General features: G+C 39.8%; 1 protein-coding gene across 3 annotated transcripts in view; it reads right to left on the bottom strand.

The window, feature by feature from the left end:
- LOC122555175 (solute carrier family 22 member 15-like) overlaps positions 1-15,805 on the bottom strand; it is an 81,601-nt gene extending 65,796 nt beyond the window's left edge. For all 3 annotated transcript variants that reach the window (XM_043700908.2, XM_043700907.2, XM_043700909.2), the window contains exons 1-3: positions 15,695-15,805; positions 7,358-7,570; positions 6,590-6,722 (exon numbers count right to left, since the gene is read on the bottom strand). In XM_043700908.2, coding sequence (XP_043556843.1) covers positions 6,590-6,722; positions 7,358-7,570; positions 15,695-15,778 — 430 coding nt within the window. In that variant the 5' untranslated portion in view covers positions 15,779-15,805. The remainder of the gene's footprint in view (positions 1-6,589; positions 6,723-7,357; positions 7,571-15,694) is intronic.
- Between the last annotated feature and the right edge of the window lie 259 nt (positions 15,806-16,064).

Genomic DNA, 16,064 nt, shown 5'->3' on the forward strand with positions numbered 1-16,064 from the left:
GCTCTCTGGCTGGCAGCATGAACCTCTTGTCCTCTGAATTGTCTCCTTTAGACCCACCTTCTCTTGCTTGAGTTGTACCCAGCAATTTCAGGCAATATGGCCCATTCATTTAGACCTGCAGCACTGTGCTTCTTGAGTCCAATACATTGAGTCCTTGTGGTCACTCTTGCCACATTGGCAGTTTTCTACGTTTGGTACCACACTCTGCTGACCTTTCACTACTCTACGCACCCAGGTATCGTGTTGCTTTGCTGGTGGCCAACTCCACCGAAGCAGCAATTTTGAAGGCTGTCCTGAACTCCATGTCTCTTCTTGTTAGTGGCTTCCGTTGGATGGCTGTATATCAGAGGGCGCAAATCAAACCATCCAGCAAAGCAACTTGGAGGAACCCTCTGAATTCACAATGTTCCAATAACCTCTTTAAGGCAGCACAAAATGAATTATAGATTCTTCTTCATGCTGTACCTGTTCATAATAATGGAAGTGTTCCACAATCATTAGTGGCTTTGGTGCAAAATAACTCCCTAACTTTTCACATTGTTCTTGGTATATCTTCTCTGCAGTTTCTCTGGTGCAGCAGACTCATTAGAATTGTGAAGGTCTTGCTCCCATAAGTGCTCAAGAAAACCAGAACCATCATGTCATAAGCCACTTTATTCATATTTAAATACACATCAAACTATTTGGTGCATGGCATCCAACATTCTATCTCTTCATCAAACAGACCCAATGCACCAAACTGGCATGCCATTTGTATTCCCACCATTCAAGTCCAATTACCATTCACAGTCCTCTCGGTGAACATTCCCTGCACCAACTGTGTTAGCACACTATTCTTTTCTGGTGTCACCCACAGCCCAGGCCTCCCTGCAATTGCTCTTTGCGATGACTGTGGAAAGCACAACCCTAATCCCCTCACGACTGCTTCTTCAATGTAATCTCCCCAATCCTGTTCCATGCTTGAAGTCCAATTGACGTTTTTTGTCTTGACAATGAAAACAGTTGGTGGGCTGGATCCCACTCTTATCACCTGTTACTGTGTTTGTGATTCACTTGAACCATAAATAGAACACAAGGTGGATGGAGGATAAACCTGAGGGTAAAATTGTGTCTCCTCTCAGCTCCACAGTCAGTCCTAGATTGCCTCCCCTAGCACCTGCACTGGATCACCTGACCCACGCTCTTAAAAAAGGGCAAAATCCCTTTAGACAATGGATAACACTTCCAAATGTTAGTGCTTGTCCAGGTGCTTAGCAATTTTGAAAGAGATTCCAGTTTTCTAGCAAATATCCACTGAGTGGCCAGTTATTTCAAGAGTGACACATGGTGATTTGGTGTGGAAATTGACCATCGAGGGACGCTATTAGATATGTATATAAGTAACGTGGTGAGTTTGGAAAGATATGGCAAGAAAACCTGCTAGGCCTCACACAAAAACAGGAAAAAAAAACAAAACAAAAAAAGAAAAAAAATCAGAAACCTAGTGAAAATCAGACCTAGCCACAAAATGCTTATGATTCAGTCCAAAGTACATCAATCAGCCTACAAAACCAAGAACCTCAAAAAACAACAGTTCACCTTTCAAAGTCAATGTTATTGATTACTGCCACTGCAAGGGCCACAATGCTCAAATATCTGTTCTTCACAAACAATCCAGGGACTGATCTGTATGTCTTCTTTTTGGACTTACAAATGTACAGATTGGAAATGAGGTATGTTGTATAACTAATTCTTCTTATATTTAGTAATTAATAAAATACTGATTTTTGTTAATGCAAGAATGTCTAGTTAAATTGGCTTCTTTGAAAACAGAAAATAATTTGGTACTGGAAGGAAGGACTTTTCCCTTATGGATGCCTTGATATATTAACCTTGTTGCAATCAACTAGCAAAGGGACAGGTGAATAAAGAACGGGAGCCAGTACATCCTACTTCAGGTGGGAGCTTAACAGTTGCAGTATTCCATCTAGAAATGTAATAAATTGGGGAACTAGGCTTGGTTATAACAACAATCATAGTCTTGGCATTGTAAAGGCATTCCAGTCAAACCAACAGAAAAAGAATCACAGATGAGATGTGTAACTCAGCCTATTCTGAACAAAGAGCACTGAAAGTCCGAGATGACACAAATGACCACATAGTTATCTGCCATAACACACAATGGTTGTTGACCAGATGCATCAACACCATCTTGTTCATTAAAATGATTCAGCCTTAAGCCTGGTCACATAACTGAAACTGTTATTTTTTGAACAACTTTAAATTATACCATCCCTTAGTCAGTTACTTACATCAATACAATCAATAAAGCAGCTCCAGGTTTAGGTACAGCCTACTTCTCATCTCAAACTCTCAAAATGGAAAAAAGCCCTTTATTTCATCTGCAAGTGAGATCATTTTCAGCCTACGGAAATCATATTTTTGCACTTTCAACTGCAATTCCACTCATTTTGACAAATATTATTTTGCCGAATCAGCCAATTGCAAAATATCACTAGACATTATCTCACTGGGCTCTAATGCATGTGAATTAATGTCAATATCTTTATTTTTAAAAATTCTATTGATAACTTCTTTCCTTCCCCTTCCTTTCTTTGTATACTTCTGTCAGAGTCTAGATTAGAATGGTGCTGGAAAAGCACAGCAGTTCAGGCAGCATCCGAGGAGCAGTAAAAATCGACGTTTCGGGCAAAAGCCCTTCATCAGGAAGGGCTCTCTGTGAGAGAGCATGTGTTGCAAATCATTCACCAAATTGAATGCTTGAATAAACCATCACTTGTTTGTTTTAACTCTAAAGAAAATTCCAAAGAAGAAAATTACAGAACTCATAGAACAATACAGCACAGAACAGGCCCTTCGGCCCACGATGTTGTGCCAAACATTTGTCCTAGCTTAAGCACCCATCCATGTACCTATCCAATTGCCGCTTAAAGGTCGCCAATGATTTTGACAAACTCGACAACTCTGACAACTCGAAATATAAACACTGTTTCTCTCTTAACAGACCAGCTGAGTATCTCCAATACTTTCCATATTTGTTACAAAAGCAAGTTTGTTGCAAGTCATTTAAAAATTGGACTTCACAAACAGAACATTGGGGGAAAACACAACATAGTCTATCATGAACAGGAAAATAAAAAAAAAAATCACTTGTCACTGACAGAAAAAAAACAACCAGTAGAAATAACTAAATTCTCTTCTTCCTTTTTTCTATGACACTACACATAACTATCTTCAATACATCAAGGAAATAGCAATTATCTACACTGCTACTATATGTACTCTTTTTCGTGTTATCGTTCTAATTAAACCCAACATGAACCTTGCATGATTCTATTTATTCTTCTAAAAGAGATTACTTACTATTTAAGGTATTCCCTAACCCTGATAATGTGAACTACCGTGCTACCGTGCTCTGTGCTGTATTGTTCTATGAGTTCTGTAATTTTCTACTGTGCTACCGTGGGCGGCACGGTAGCACAGCAGTTAGCACTGCTGCTTCACAGCACCAGAGACCCGGGTTCAATTCCCACTCACTGTGTGGAGTTTGCACATTCTCCCAGTGTCTGCGTGGGTTTCCTCCGGGTGCTCCGGTTTCCTCCCACAATCCAAAAATGTGCAGGTTAGGTGAATTGGCCATGCTAAATTGCCCATAATGTTAGGTGAAGGGGTAAATGTAGGAGAATGGGTCTGGGTGGGTTACGCTTTGGCGGGTCGGTGTGGACTTGTTGGGCCAAAGGGCCTGTTTCCACACTGTAAGTAATCTAATCTAAACTCTATATACAATGATTATTTACACAATTTCTATTTTGGCATCATCAACTTCTGTGTTATTTCAGTGTCCTCACTATGTATTCCTCTGAAGCTGATAATAAGTATTTGGAAGTTCCCAAATTATGATTCTGCCTTTGAAGGAGAACCACTTGCAGAGAGGATTTACACCACCAGCTAATAAAAACAAAGCGCTGAAGAAACTCAGCAGGTCTTCCAGCAACTGTAGTGAAAGAAACAAAGTTAACTTTGAGAGTCTGACAGGACTCTTCATTGTGATATTCCTACATTCTTCAGAGTCAGATTGCACTCGCAAAAAATGTCATATCAGACTTAGAAGGTTAACTTTGTCCCTCCTTCCACAAATCCATAAACCTGTTGAATTTCTTCAATGCTTTCAACTTTTATTTCAGATCTCCAGATCATGATATTTTAATACATGTTAATCGGATGTCAAAAATAGGAAAAGAGTTAATAATAGGTTTCTTAGAAAAAAACAATACAAATTTGATAGAAGCAATATAATTTAATGAAAGAGTCAAAATATCCTTCAAATTCTCCATGACCTGTCAGTCAACTGAGTCTTTCTCATATATTTCCACTAATTCCACTTTTCCTATCATGTCAGTACTTGTAGATTATGAGGCATAATCCATTTTTGCCATATTGAAAATTCTGATGCTATTTGTTATTGCCCAGGTGTGCAACATGCATTAGTCCTTTCAAAGTCCACATTGATTCCACTGTACCATTTACTCTAGCATTAAACCCGCATGGTTTAATGCTATAGTAAACACACTAACATGGCAGTTTCTACTCTACACCCATTTTAGCCCAGTATTATTGCTATTTCCTTCTATCTCTATAGCATATACCTGGCAGATGAAATTCATTGCAGAGAAATGTGAGGTAATGCATTTTCGTAGAAAAAACTTGGGAGATACAATCCAGGGTCAATGGTGCAGCTTAGAGTAGAGGAGTATAGGGACCTCGAGGTTCATGTGTATAAATCTTTCAAAAAAGGCCAGACAAGTTGAAACAGCTGTTAACAAGGCTTGTAACATCCTTGGGTAAGTGTCGAAGACCAGTGGGCCACATGGTGGCTCACACTGTAGGGATTCTATGAAATTCAAAATGAGAAACAAATGATTCAGAGGAGATCTGATAAAGAATTTTTTCACCTAGAGGGTAGCAGATAAATGAACATGCTGCCTGAGAGAGTGGTGGAAGCAGATACTCTTGCAACTTTAAGAAGCATTTAGATGAGCATTTAAAATATCAGGAAATAGTAAACTATCAACCAATTGCAGGTAAATGGGATTAGTATAGTTTGGTGTTTGTTGGTCATCATCGATACGTTGGGCCGAAGAGCCTGTTTCTATGCTGTATAACTTTATGAATCGATAAATAAAGGGACAGTGTATTAAAAAAACAAGGGTGTTATGTTTGTCAACGAGTTAGTTTGACAACGTAAGTTGATAATTAAGAAGCAGTGGATGTAGTTCATTTAGATTTTCAAAAGTATTCAGCAAAGTATCACAAAAAAGGTTTTGCATAAGGTTAGGATGCATGGAGTTGGGGATAATATATTAGCATGTATAGCTCATAGGATGAAAGACAAAAAACTGGGTAGAAATAAACAAATCGTTTTCAAGTTGGCAAGCTGTTCTAATAGGGTGAAATAAGCCTCAGCTTTGAGGCCTCAATTATCATCTTATAACCTATTTGCCTGAGTTTGATGAAGTGAATGTGTAATGTATCCAAGCTTATATGCAGCATAAAAGTTAGGTGGGAACATTGGGCGTCAGAAGGAAAGAATCTGCTTAATTGAGAAGATAAGACAATTGCAAATTGAGTACAATGTAGGGAAATATAATGTTACTTAATCCGGCAGGAAAGATACAAATGATGTATATTGTTTAAATGCAGAATTAACCATTAACTGTTGGTTTCACAGGGATTTAGATACCTTTGTACACAAGTTAGAACACAGATACAGAAAGCAATTATGAAGGAAAATGGTATTTGAGCCTTTATTGAAAGGAAGTTGGAATACAAGAGTAAGGATGTCTTACTGCAATTGCACAGGGTCTTGGTGCAACCAAATCTGCAATATTATTTCCAGTTTTAATCTTCATACCGAATGAAGGATATACTTGCTGTAGAAGCAGAACAGTGAAGGTTTGCTTAATGGTTTCCTGGCTTAACAGAGTAGTTTCATTTAAAGAGATGTACTACAATTAGCCAATATTCTCTAGAGTTTAGAAGAATGGGAGGTGTTTTCAAAGAACACAATATTCTAAGAGGGTATAACAGGGTAAAAGATGAAAGGCTGATTTCCCTTGCTACAGATTCGAGAAATAGGAGGAACAGTCTCAGGATAAACTGACAGCCATTTCAGACCAAGAGGAGAACTTCTTCACTCAAAGGGGTATGATTGCTGGAATTTCTACTAAAGATACTCAGTCCTTAAAGAAATTGAAATCTTCAATTAATTGATCTCCTTAGAGTCCAGACATCTAAGGCTTGGGATAGAATCTGAAACCTATGAAGATTTGCTACAATCTTACTAAATGCAGAAGAGATTTAAGGGGCAAAAAATTTACTTCTCTCCCATTTCTTTTGAATCTATTTTATATGTATTCACAAATGAGGGAAAATCTTCACTGCTGCAGTGCACCAAAATGGATGGTCAGCTGACATATTCTTGATGGTATTCCCTAATTAAACAGAAAGTTTTCATGCTCTTAGTTCATACTGAATTACCTTCATATCAATAAATTGATAAATAAAGATACTGTTCTTTTAATATCCATACCTGTTAAGTAAACTTTCTTCCTTCCAAATCGATCAGAAAGTTGTCCAAAAATGATTACACCAACCAAGACACCAAAGAAATATACTGAACTGGCCAAAAAAATTTTGTATGAAGCATCTCCAATGAGGAACCACTGTCAAAATACAGCAAAGATGTCAATGAGGAACAGGTCAAACTGTAATCTAGTCATTCCAAATCTTATTGAACAGATAAAAGATTCTCAGGAGGCTCAAAAGAGCAAATGCTAAAAAGCACTCTCTTGTGGGAATCTAGAACTGATACAGTTTAAAAATAAAGGATTTCTGGCATGTAGAGAACTTTTTTTTCCCTCTCAGAGGGTCATTAGTATTTGGAATTCTCTTCCCAGATAGCAGTGGAGACTGAGGCATTAAATCTAGTCAAGACTTATTTGGACAACGTTTTACTCGACAAAGGAGTCAAAAATTATGGGTATGAGTGCAGTAAAATGAAATCATAGTAAGAATCAGATCAGTGGTGATCTCACTGAATGGCTAACTGTGTAGGATCAAGCGGTTGAAAGACTAGTTTTTCTGCTTTTATTCATTCTGATCTTATAACCAAAATAATTCTAGTTCCTGATCTTTGACATTATTTCATGAATAGAGAACTCTAATTTTGTTCCAGACTTTGTGTAATAGCTCATTTCTATACAACTAAATATTTTCACACACCCTGAAGGTTTCATTATAGATTTACTGACTTAACAAATTTCAAATGAGGTAATCATTTTTTAAAAGTCTTACCTACCTCTCTGATAACAGATGAGGAACCAGTATCAAAATGCACATGCCTTTGAATCTCAGACTTGTTCACCATATGAAGCCAGTGCTTAAATGCCTCATTCTGATTGATTGAAATGTTATCGTGGCTTGAAGCTGGTGAAATGTTTCCAAAGTCCCAGTGATAAGGTACCCTTGCTCCAGCTATAGTCATGAAGACTGCCTGGGCTGCAACAAAAACCTAATTAAAGAAAGGAGTCATTGCACAATGAATGAGTACATCCAGTGTCAGTACTAATGAATAATATACTTTACTGCTATGAGTCTATCACTTAAACAAGAGGTCAGTGAAAGCATTATTCCGGTTTTCTGAAGATTTACCTTTACTCAAAATCATAATCCCTCACTTCAGAGAAGTCAGTTTGTTTAGCCTTCAATTAAATGATTCATGTGATCAATTATTTGCATCAATACCAAAAATTACTGACCACGAACTTAGCAATCCATAAAGACCATTGTAATTAAGGTAAGATGCATGAAAAAAAAAATCTGCAAATAATGCAAAATTTACCCCTGATTTACTCAGATTTTCCTGTAACCTTAATGTGTGGTCTTTCCTGCCCCAACAGTGAATTTGTCCTAATCAAACTATAAAATACACAATCAGGATTAGGAGTAGTCTATCCCACTACTCAAGGAGGTCATGTGCAATTGAATTATAACCTCAAATCTAAATACCCTCTTACCCCAATAACTTTTGAACTTTTGCTTAACAAGAATCTATCTGCCTCTATCTTCAAAGCATGCAAGAACCTTGCTTCCAACATCTTTTCAGAGAGTTACAAAGACTCACTCCTCTCAGAATTTTTTGCCTAAACTTTGTTTTAAAGGATTAACCACTGACGTTTTTTTAAAAAAAGACTGCTAATTGTAGATTTTCCCTTAAAAGTCTTAATATCAAACTAGCTGTCTACACCTACCTGGTCTGAGTCTCTCAGGATCCTGCATGTTTCAATCAAGGTGCCTCTTATTCTTAAAAGTTCCCAACAGCTAAGAGGCCTAGCCTGTCCAAACTTTCCTCATTAGACAACCCACCCATTCCAGGTGTTAGTTTAGACAGCCTTCTCTGGCATGCCTCCAACGTGTTTACATCCTTCCTTAAATACAATGACTACTGATGTACACAATACTCCAGATATTACTTCCTCTGTGGACATGACAGTAGTGCATTATCATTCCTCATGATTTTCAACTTCCAAGCAGCCTTAAATGTGGTTAACCATATTTATTTCCAATCCCTCTCTTCTGTTGTGCAGTTTTAATAGGGTGCCCTTTACCTATTTCCATTCTTCCCACCCAATCATAGCCAGAAAGTTTCCAGCAATATTTTCTCTTTGTCTATGCACCACCTCTTTAAGGACCCATCTTTGTTCCCCTCCTATAACTCATTTATATGCTTTCTATAATTCATTTACATGCTTCCTCTTGGCAAAATATCCACATTCATGATATTAGATTCAACATGTATTTTGACAACATTCTTGATACCATTCTTATCCAGCACTAGATGAATTGCAAATTTTCTTGATTAATTATTAGAATTACCTTAACTGTTACCTTCTATTTTTAAACAATATGTTCTGACACACTTCTGAACCAAGCAGGACATGAACCCAGGTGTTCTGGTCTAAAGCTAACATTTCACAACTACCTGAATCAAAATATCCAAATTCTATACAAATAATTAAGTTGTGCAATTTGCCTCCTTTAGAAATTTGTTTATGACCCTTGTCCTTGGATCGATGACAACTATCTCATTAAAATTACACATTAATCGAAGGCCTACAAAAAGATGGGAAGGCATCCTACAAAACATTTTTAAAAAGTTTACATTTCCCAATAATCCCTTCTGTTAGTTTGGTATAATTTTCATTAAAAACATCCATCACTTTTAGCAGGATTTTCACCCTTTGACAAGGAGGGTGCGCAAACTGTCAAAATCAGTCAGATTATGTAACTTGAAGATAATTTGATTTTGTTTCCCTTCTCTGATATCAATCATCCAATTTCCACTAATACTTGTCTAACACTGATAAGAACCATCAGGGTTTATTACAAGTTATAATAATATCTTAGCTTGGCAAACTGAAGATTGACAGACTTTCCAAAATTAATAGTCTCATCATACTTTAATTCAAGTTTAATTGCATATTTTTCATCAAAAAGGTATCTCAGTACAGACAACATTTGTACTTATTCATTGGCTCACTCCAGCTGTGTGATATTGAAGTACAACTTCTTTTTGTAAACTCAATATACAGCAATCACCAAACACAAAGCTAACATTTTTATATTTCTTAACTTTGTGTCTATTCCCCACTACGTAACAATTCAAGATAACAAATTTAACAAAACTGTTTCACATACAGTTAGAATTCAAGCCCAATATAGCACTACACTGTTAAAGTGAGTCAGTTCACAAACACATTTGCCAGAGGACTAAAATTCCTGTGATTAATATACAATGTTTCATAACTCACTGCCTTAGAACTGTCTGCAGGATGGGCCATTAGGAGGTGCCCAGACACTCCACCTTAACACTTTGAGCAGTTAACTTTGTCATCATATTTCAAGTCCTGGATAATATGAACATTAACTGATACTTTGGATTAATGTTATTCCAATTCTGTTTTCTGTTGTAAAAGCCAGATCTGCAAAACTGTTTTCAGTTTAATTCTGTCTTTATTTAATTCCTCCATTTTACAGATACCTTCAATGATATCTCGAACAAATAAAATCTCGCAATCAATCCTCTATTCATTGTGACACCAATGATGGTTCCATTTGTTCACTGGAAGACTATTAGAATTTTATTCAAGAAAAGAGACAACTGACCCAGCCTGGTTTCCTTCTTCGAGGACCAAATAGCAATTAGAATCAGAAACTTGTCAATTTGGAACAGGTTAGCATAATCCAACATTTTAAAATATAAATACTGATTCAAGTTTCCCCAAATTGAATATTTTCAATCTGTAATGAGAGTTGTTAAAGTCCATGACGTATTGCTTCATACAATGACCAACCATTTTCCAAAGTCTATCAAGGTCTGAGCAGAACTCAAAGGATTTAGCAGATCATTCTTCTTATAAATGTCATTCAAAAAGGTTCAAACCTTCTTGTGTCTCCAAGACCTTGACTGTTCACCCTATCCATACCCCTCATTATTTTATAAACCTCTATAAAGTCTCTCCTCAGCCTCCGATGCTCCAGGGAAAATAGCCCCAGCCTTTTCAGCCTCTCCCTATAGTTCAAACCCTCCAACCCTGGCAGCGTCCTTGTAAATCTTTTCTGAACCCTTTCAAGTTTCACAACAATTTCCCTTTAGCAGGGACACTGAAAACTAAACATGGTATTCCAAGAGTTGCCTAACCAATATCCTATACAGCTGCAATGTTACCTCCCAACTCCTATACTCAATGCACTGACCAATAAAGGCAAGCACATCAAACGCCTTTTTCACTACCTCAAAGTCTCTTTGTTTGACAACACTCCCCAAGTCCTTACCATTAAGTGTATAAATCCTGCCCAGTTTTGCCCTATCAAGATGGAGCACCTCACATTTATCTAGATTAAACTCCATCTGCCACTCCTCAGCTCATTGGGCCCATCTGTTCAAGGTCCTGTTATATGCTGAGGTAACCTTTTTCGCTGTCCACAAGTTCTCCAATTTTAGTGTCATCTGCAAACTTACTAACCAAACCTGCTATATTCACATCCAAGTCATTTATAGAAAATGACAAAAAGCAGTGGATGCAGCACCGATCCTTACGGCACACCATTGGTCACAGGCCTCCAGTCTGAAATGCAACTCTGCACCACTAGCCTCTCTCTCCTACAATTAAGCCAATTTTGTATCATAATGGCTAGTTTTCCCTGTACTCCATGTGATATAATCTTGTTATCCAGTCTACAATGCAGAACCTTGCTATACACCTTACTGAAGTCCATATAGACAACGTCCACCACTGTGCCTTCATCAATCCCCTTTGTCACTTCTTCAAAAACACTATCAAGTTAGTCAGACATGGTTTCTCACACACAAAATCATGTTGACTATCCTTAATCAGTTCTTGCCTTTCCAAATACATGTAAATCCTGTACCTCAGGATCCCCTTCAACAATGTGCTCACCACTGATGTCAGGCTTATTGGTCTTTAGTTCCCTGATTTTTCCTTAAATAATAACATGTTAGCCAACGTCCAGTCATCCAGTGCCTCACTTGTGACAATCAATGAGAAAAATATCTCAACAATCAACTTCCTAGCTTCCCACAAAGTTCTAGAGTACATCTGCTCTGGTCCCAGAGGTTTATCCACCTTTATGCATTTTAAGACATCCAGTACCATCTCCCCTGTACTATGGACTCTTCAAGATGCTGTTATTTATTTTGCCACATTCTCTAGCTTCCTTATCCTTCTCTCAACACTGCAAAATATTATATTTAAAGCCACAGAATGTCCTGTCTATTCCCCTAACCAAAGAATTCCCCCCTCAGTACTACCTTTTGATGCTTTTTCCTCCCATCTTGTACAACTAACCTCTTGTAGTGCCACATGTTTGGTCCTTGTTGCACTGCTCCAAGCATACTTTGCCCAAACCAAGACTTCAGGGGAGCTACACAGCTTACCTGTTTCACTCAAACCATCTGATGATTACTATTTCCTATCTGCTTGCTTATGTGGGGGAGGCGATAGCCTAGAGGCATTATTGCTAGACTGTTAATCCAGATACCCAGGCAATGTTGTGGGGACCCAAGTTCAAATCCCACCTTTGCAGATGGTGAAATCTGAATTTAATAAAAATCTGGAATTAAGAGTCTTGGTGTCCATGTACACAGATCTCTGAAAGTTGCCATCCAGGTAAATAGTGCGGTGAAGAAGGCATATGGCATACTGGCTTTTATTGGTAGAGGAATTGAGTTCCGGAGTCCTGAGGTCATGTTGCAGTTGTATAAGACTCTGGTGCGGCTGCATCTGGAGTATTGTGTGCAGTTTTGGTCGCCATACTATAGGAAGGATGTGGAGGCACTGGAACGGGTGCAGAGGAGGTTTACCAGGATGTTGCCTGGTATGGTAGGAAGATCGTATGAGGAAAGGCTGAGGCACTTGGGGCTGTTTTCATTGGAGGAAAGAAGGTTTGGGGTGACTTGATAGAGGTGTACAAGATGATTAGGGGTTTAGATAGGGTTGACCATGAGAACCTTTTTCCACATATGGAGTCAGCTATTACGAGGGGGCATAGCTTTAAATTAAGGGGTGGTAGGTATAGGACAGATGTTAGGGGTAGATTCTTTACTCAGCGAGCCGTGAGTTCATGGAATGCCCTGCCAGTAGCAGTGGTGGACTCTCCCTCTTTATGGGCATTTAAACGGGCATTGGATAGGCATATGGAGGATAGTGGGCTAGTGTAGGTTAGGTGGGCTTGGATCGGCGCAACATCGAGGGCCAAAGGGCCTGTACTGCGCTGTATTTTTCTATTTCTATTTCTATAATATTAGAGTCAAGGTACTGGCTAAGATAGAGGATTGGCAGAAGGTAGAGAGTGGGGATAAAGGAGTCTTCTTCATAATAGCAGCCAGTGACTATCTGGATGAAGGAAATGAGGGCATTGTTGCTAAGGTTGCAAATGATGCAAAGATAGTTGGAGGGATAGGAAGTGTCAAGGAAGTGGGAAGGCTGCAGAAGGAGGGCTAGACAGGCTAGGAGAGCGGTCAAAGAAGTGGCATGGAATGCAATGTGGCAAAGTGTGAAGTTAATGACTTTGATAGCTAGGAAAAGCATATGCTATTTTCTAAATGGGGAAAGGTTTCAGAAACCTGAAGCACAAAAGGACTTCGGAGTAGTGATTCAGGATTCCCTTAATATTGTTATGCAGGTTCGGTTCACAGTTAAGAAGGCAAATGCAATGACAGAATTCATTTCAAGAGAACTAGAATACAACAGCAGAATGTACTACTGAGGCTGTATGTGGCTCACGTCTGACCACATTTGGATTACTGTGAGCAGTTTTGAGCCCTGTATCAAAGGAATGATGTGCTGGCATTGGAATGGGTGCAAAAAAAAAGGTTTGCAAGAATGATCCCAGGGATGAAGGGAATGTCATATAGCGTGTGGTTGAGGACTCTGAGGCTGTACTCAATGGTGTTTAGAAGGATGAGGGGAAATCTCATTGAAACTTACAGAATTCTGAGAGGTTTGGATTGAGTGGACATGGAAGAGATGTTTCCATTTCGGAGAAACTAGGACCCTATTTATGTGTTGGCCTAGTTATGCGTTGGTGACTGTCTGCAGGCCTTCTTGTTCCTCCATCTCTCATTAAGCTCCTACCATGATTATCATAAAGAGATAGGTGAGTGTGCTACGTTAAGATTAGATTAGATTACTTACAGTGTGGAAACAGGCCCTTCGGCCCAACAAGTTCACACCGACCCGCCAAAGCGTAACCCACCCAGACCCAATCCCCTACATTTACCCATTCACTTAACACTACGGGCAATTTAGCATGGCCAATTTGCCTAACCTGCACATTTTTTGGATTGTGGGAGGAAACCCACGCAGACACAGGGAGAACGTGCAAACTCCACACAGTCAGTCGCCTGAGGCGGGAATTGAACCCGGGTCTCTGGCGCTGTGATGCAACAGTGCTAACCACTGTGCCACCGTGCCACCCGTTAACTAGTTGACACAAAGGTCAAGAAGGTTTTTACGTTTCCTCTACTGTCAGTTGCTAGACTGGATCTGTGGCAATGTCTTTAAGACTAGCCATGTGTGAGTAGTGTACGTCTGAGCACTTCTTGGCAATGGACTTTGAAATCCCTTATCCAGTAGAAGCACAGTAAGTGTAAGCAGCAGGACATTTTGTGACCAATGTCTGACCTTGTACCGTGAGACTTCATGGGTTCTGGAATCACTGTTCAAATTTTAAAGGCACCTTCAGCTTGTGTACAAGTGTGCCACCACTTCTAGTGGGACAGGACATATTCAAGGATGGTGATGATGGGTATGGGTACGATTGTCTGAGTATAACTGTGGGACAGTTTTGCACAGTCCCCAGATGTTACTCTAGATTGGATTAGATTCTCTACTGTGAGAATGCAGGCCATTTGGTCCAACAAGTCCACACCCACCCTCCAAAGAATAATCCACCCAGACCCATTCCCCTACATTTACCCTTGACTAATACACCTAACACTGGGCAATTTAGCATGGCCAATTCACCTAACCTACACATCTTTGGATTGTGGGAGGAAATCAGAGCACCCAGAGGAAACCCACACAGACACAGGGAGAATGTGCAAATTCCACACAGTCGCCCAAGGCAGGAATTGAACGCAGGTCCCTGGTGCTGTGAGACAGCAGTGTTAACCACTGAACCACTGTGCCAGGCGGTCTGTCCAAGTTTCATTCCTTTTTTGAGGAGGCTTGCAAACACATCCAAGAGTCTGAATTTACACACAGGAGGGTGTGTGTGATGCACACACAGATTTCAGACTTCCATTAGTGAATCCGATAGGTTTTAGTTTTCTACCGTGGTGGGATTTGAACCCCTTCCTGCTACACTGGAAGCTGCTGAATAAGATTAGAGCCCACAATATTAAGGGCAAGATACTGACTAAAATAGTGGATCAGCTGATTAGCAGAAGGCGAAGAGTGGGGATAAAAGAGTCTTCAAGACAGCAACCAGTGACTATCTGGACAAAGGAACTGAAGGCACTGTTGCAAAGGTTTACTAGTTCAGTCACTATCCCATAACCTCACGAGCATGTAAGTTATTTTAATTAACCTGCTCAGTGATGTCATTACACCTCTGGAGCAGGTGGGTCTTGAACCCAGGTCTCCAGGTCCAGATGCAGCGACTCCACCAGGAGCACTTTTATTGATGTCTATGTAACTTAATTTCCCTCAGGTGATTTGAATTTTTCAGACAGACATGGACTTCAATGAGGAACTGTCCATTTCTAAGACTTAAACCAGATATCAGAATTCTAAATATGAAACGATAAAATTTCCCCTACAAAGGTTTTGATGAGCAGCAGAACTTCAACTATAAATCCTCGTTTGATACAATGTTGGACTTCGTTAAAAAGAAGCTAATACCAGTAAATTAAATTTGCCTCATTTAGCGATCAAAAACATGTTACAAAGCTACCTACGGTTGGATCATTTCTCTTTGTTTATCGAAAAGGACAATTCAAGCTTAAAAGTTCGAATAAACTCATTTTTCCCCTTTGCTGAGTCACATTTACTGCGTCCTGACAAAGTTCCTTCTGGCACATCTGTCGGGCAGAGTTCAGCTCCTTACTCACCTGCAGCAAGTTCAATAAGACGATGAGGTATACTTGGTATCTGCCGACCCCGCCCATCGATTTGTAAGCCTCGTCCACCCCCATCACACTGACCCGCTGCCCAGATGTGGGCCGCTGCACTCAGCTTGGCTCGGGGCGGACTTTCGAGTGGCTCAGTCCCGGAACCAAGGGAGGGGAAAGAGGCTGCGCTCATCACCATGGGAACGGAAACCTGCCTGACCGCCTGCCTACCTACCAGCCACGCGGCCGCCCCCAAACTTCGGTTAAGCTGGCGGAGCGCAGGCGCATTTGTGCCCCTCCCTGTCACCCCACCCGGGCCACACTGGCCACCGCCCTTGATAGCTGCGCATGCGGTCTGCTTGGCTGCCAA

This window comes from Chiloscyllium plagiosum, unplaced genomic scaffold (genome assembly GCF_037043375.1).
Source record: "Chiloscyllium plagiosum isolate Xiang-an unplaced genomic scaffold, Cpla_swu_hap1 HiC_scaffold_12, whole genome shotgun sequence".
NCBI classification, from domain to species: Eukaryota; Metazoa; Chordata; class Chondrichthyes; order Orectolobiformes; family Hemiscylliidae; genus Chiloscyllium; species Chiloscyllium plagiosum.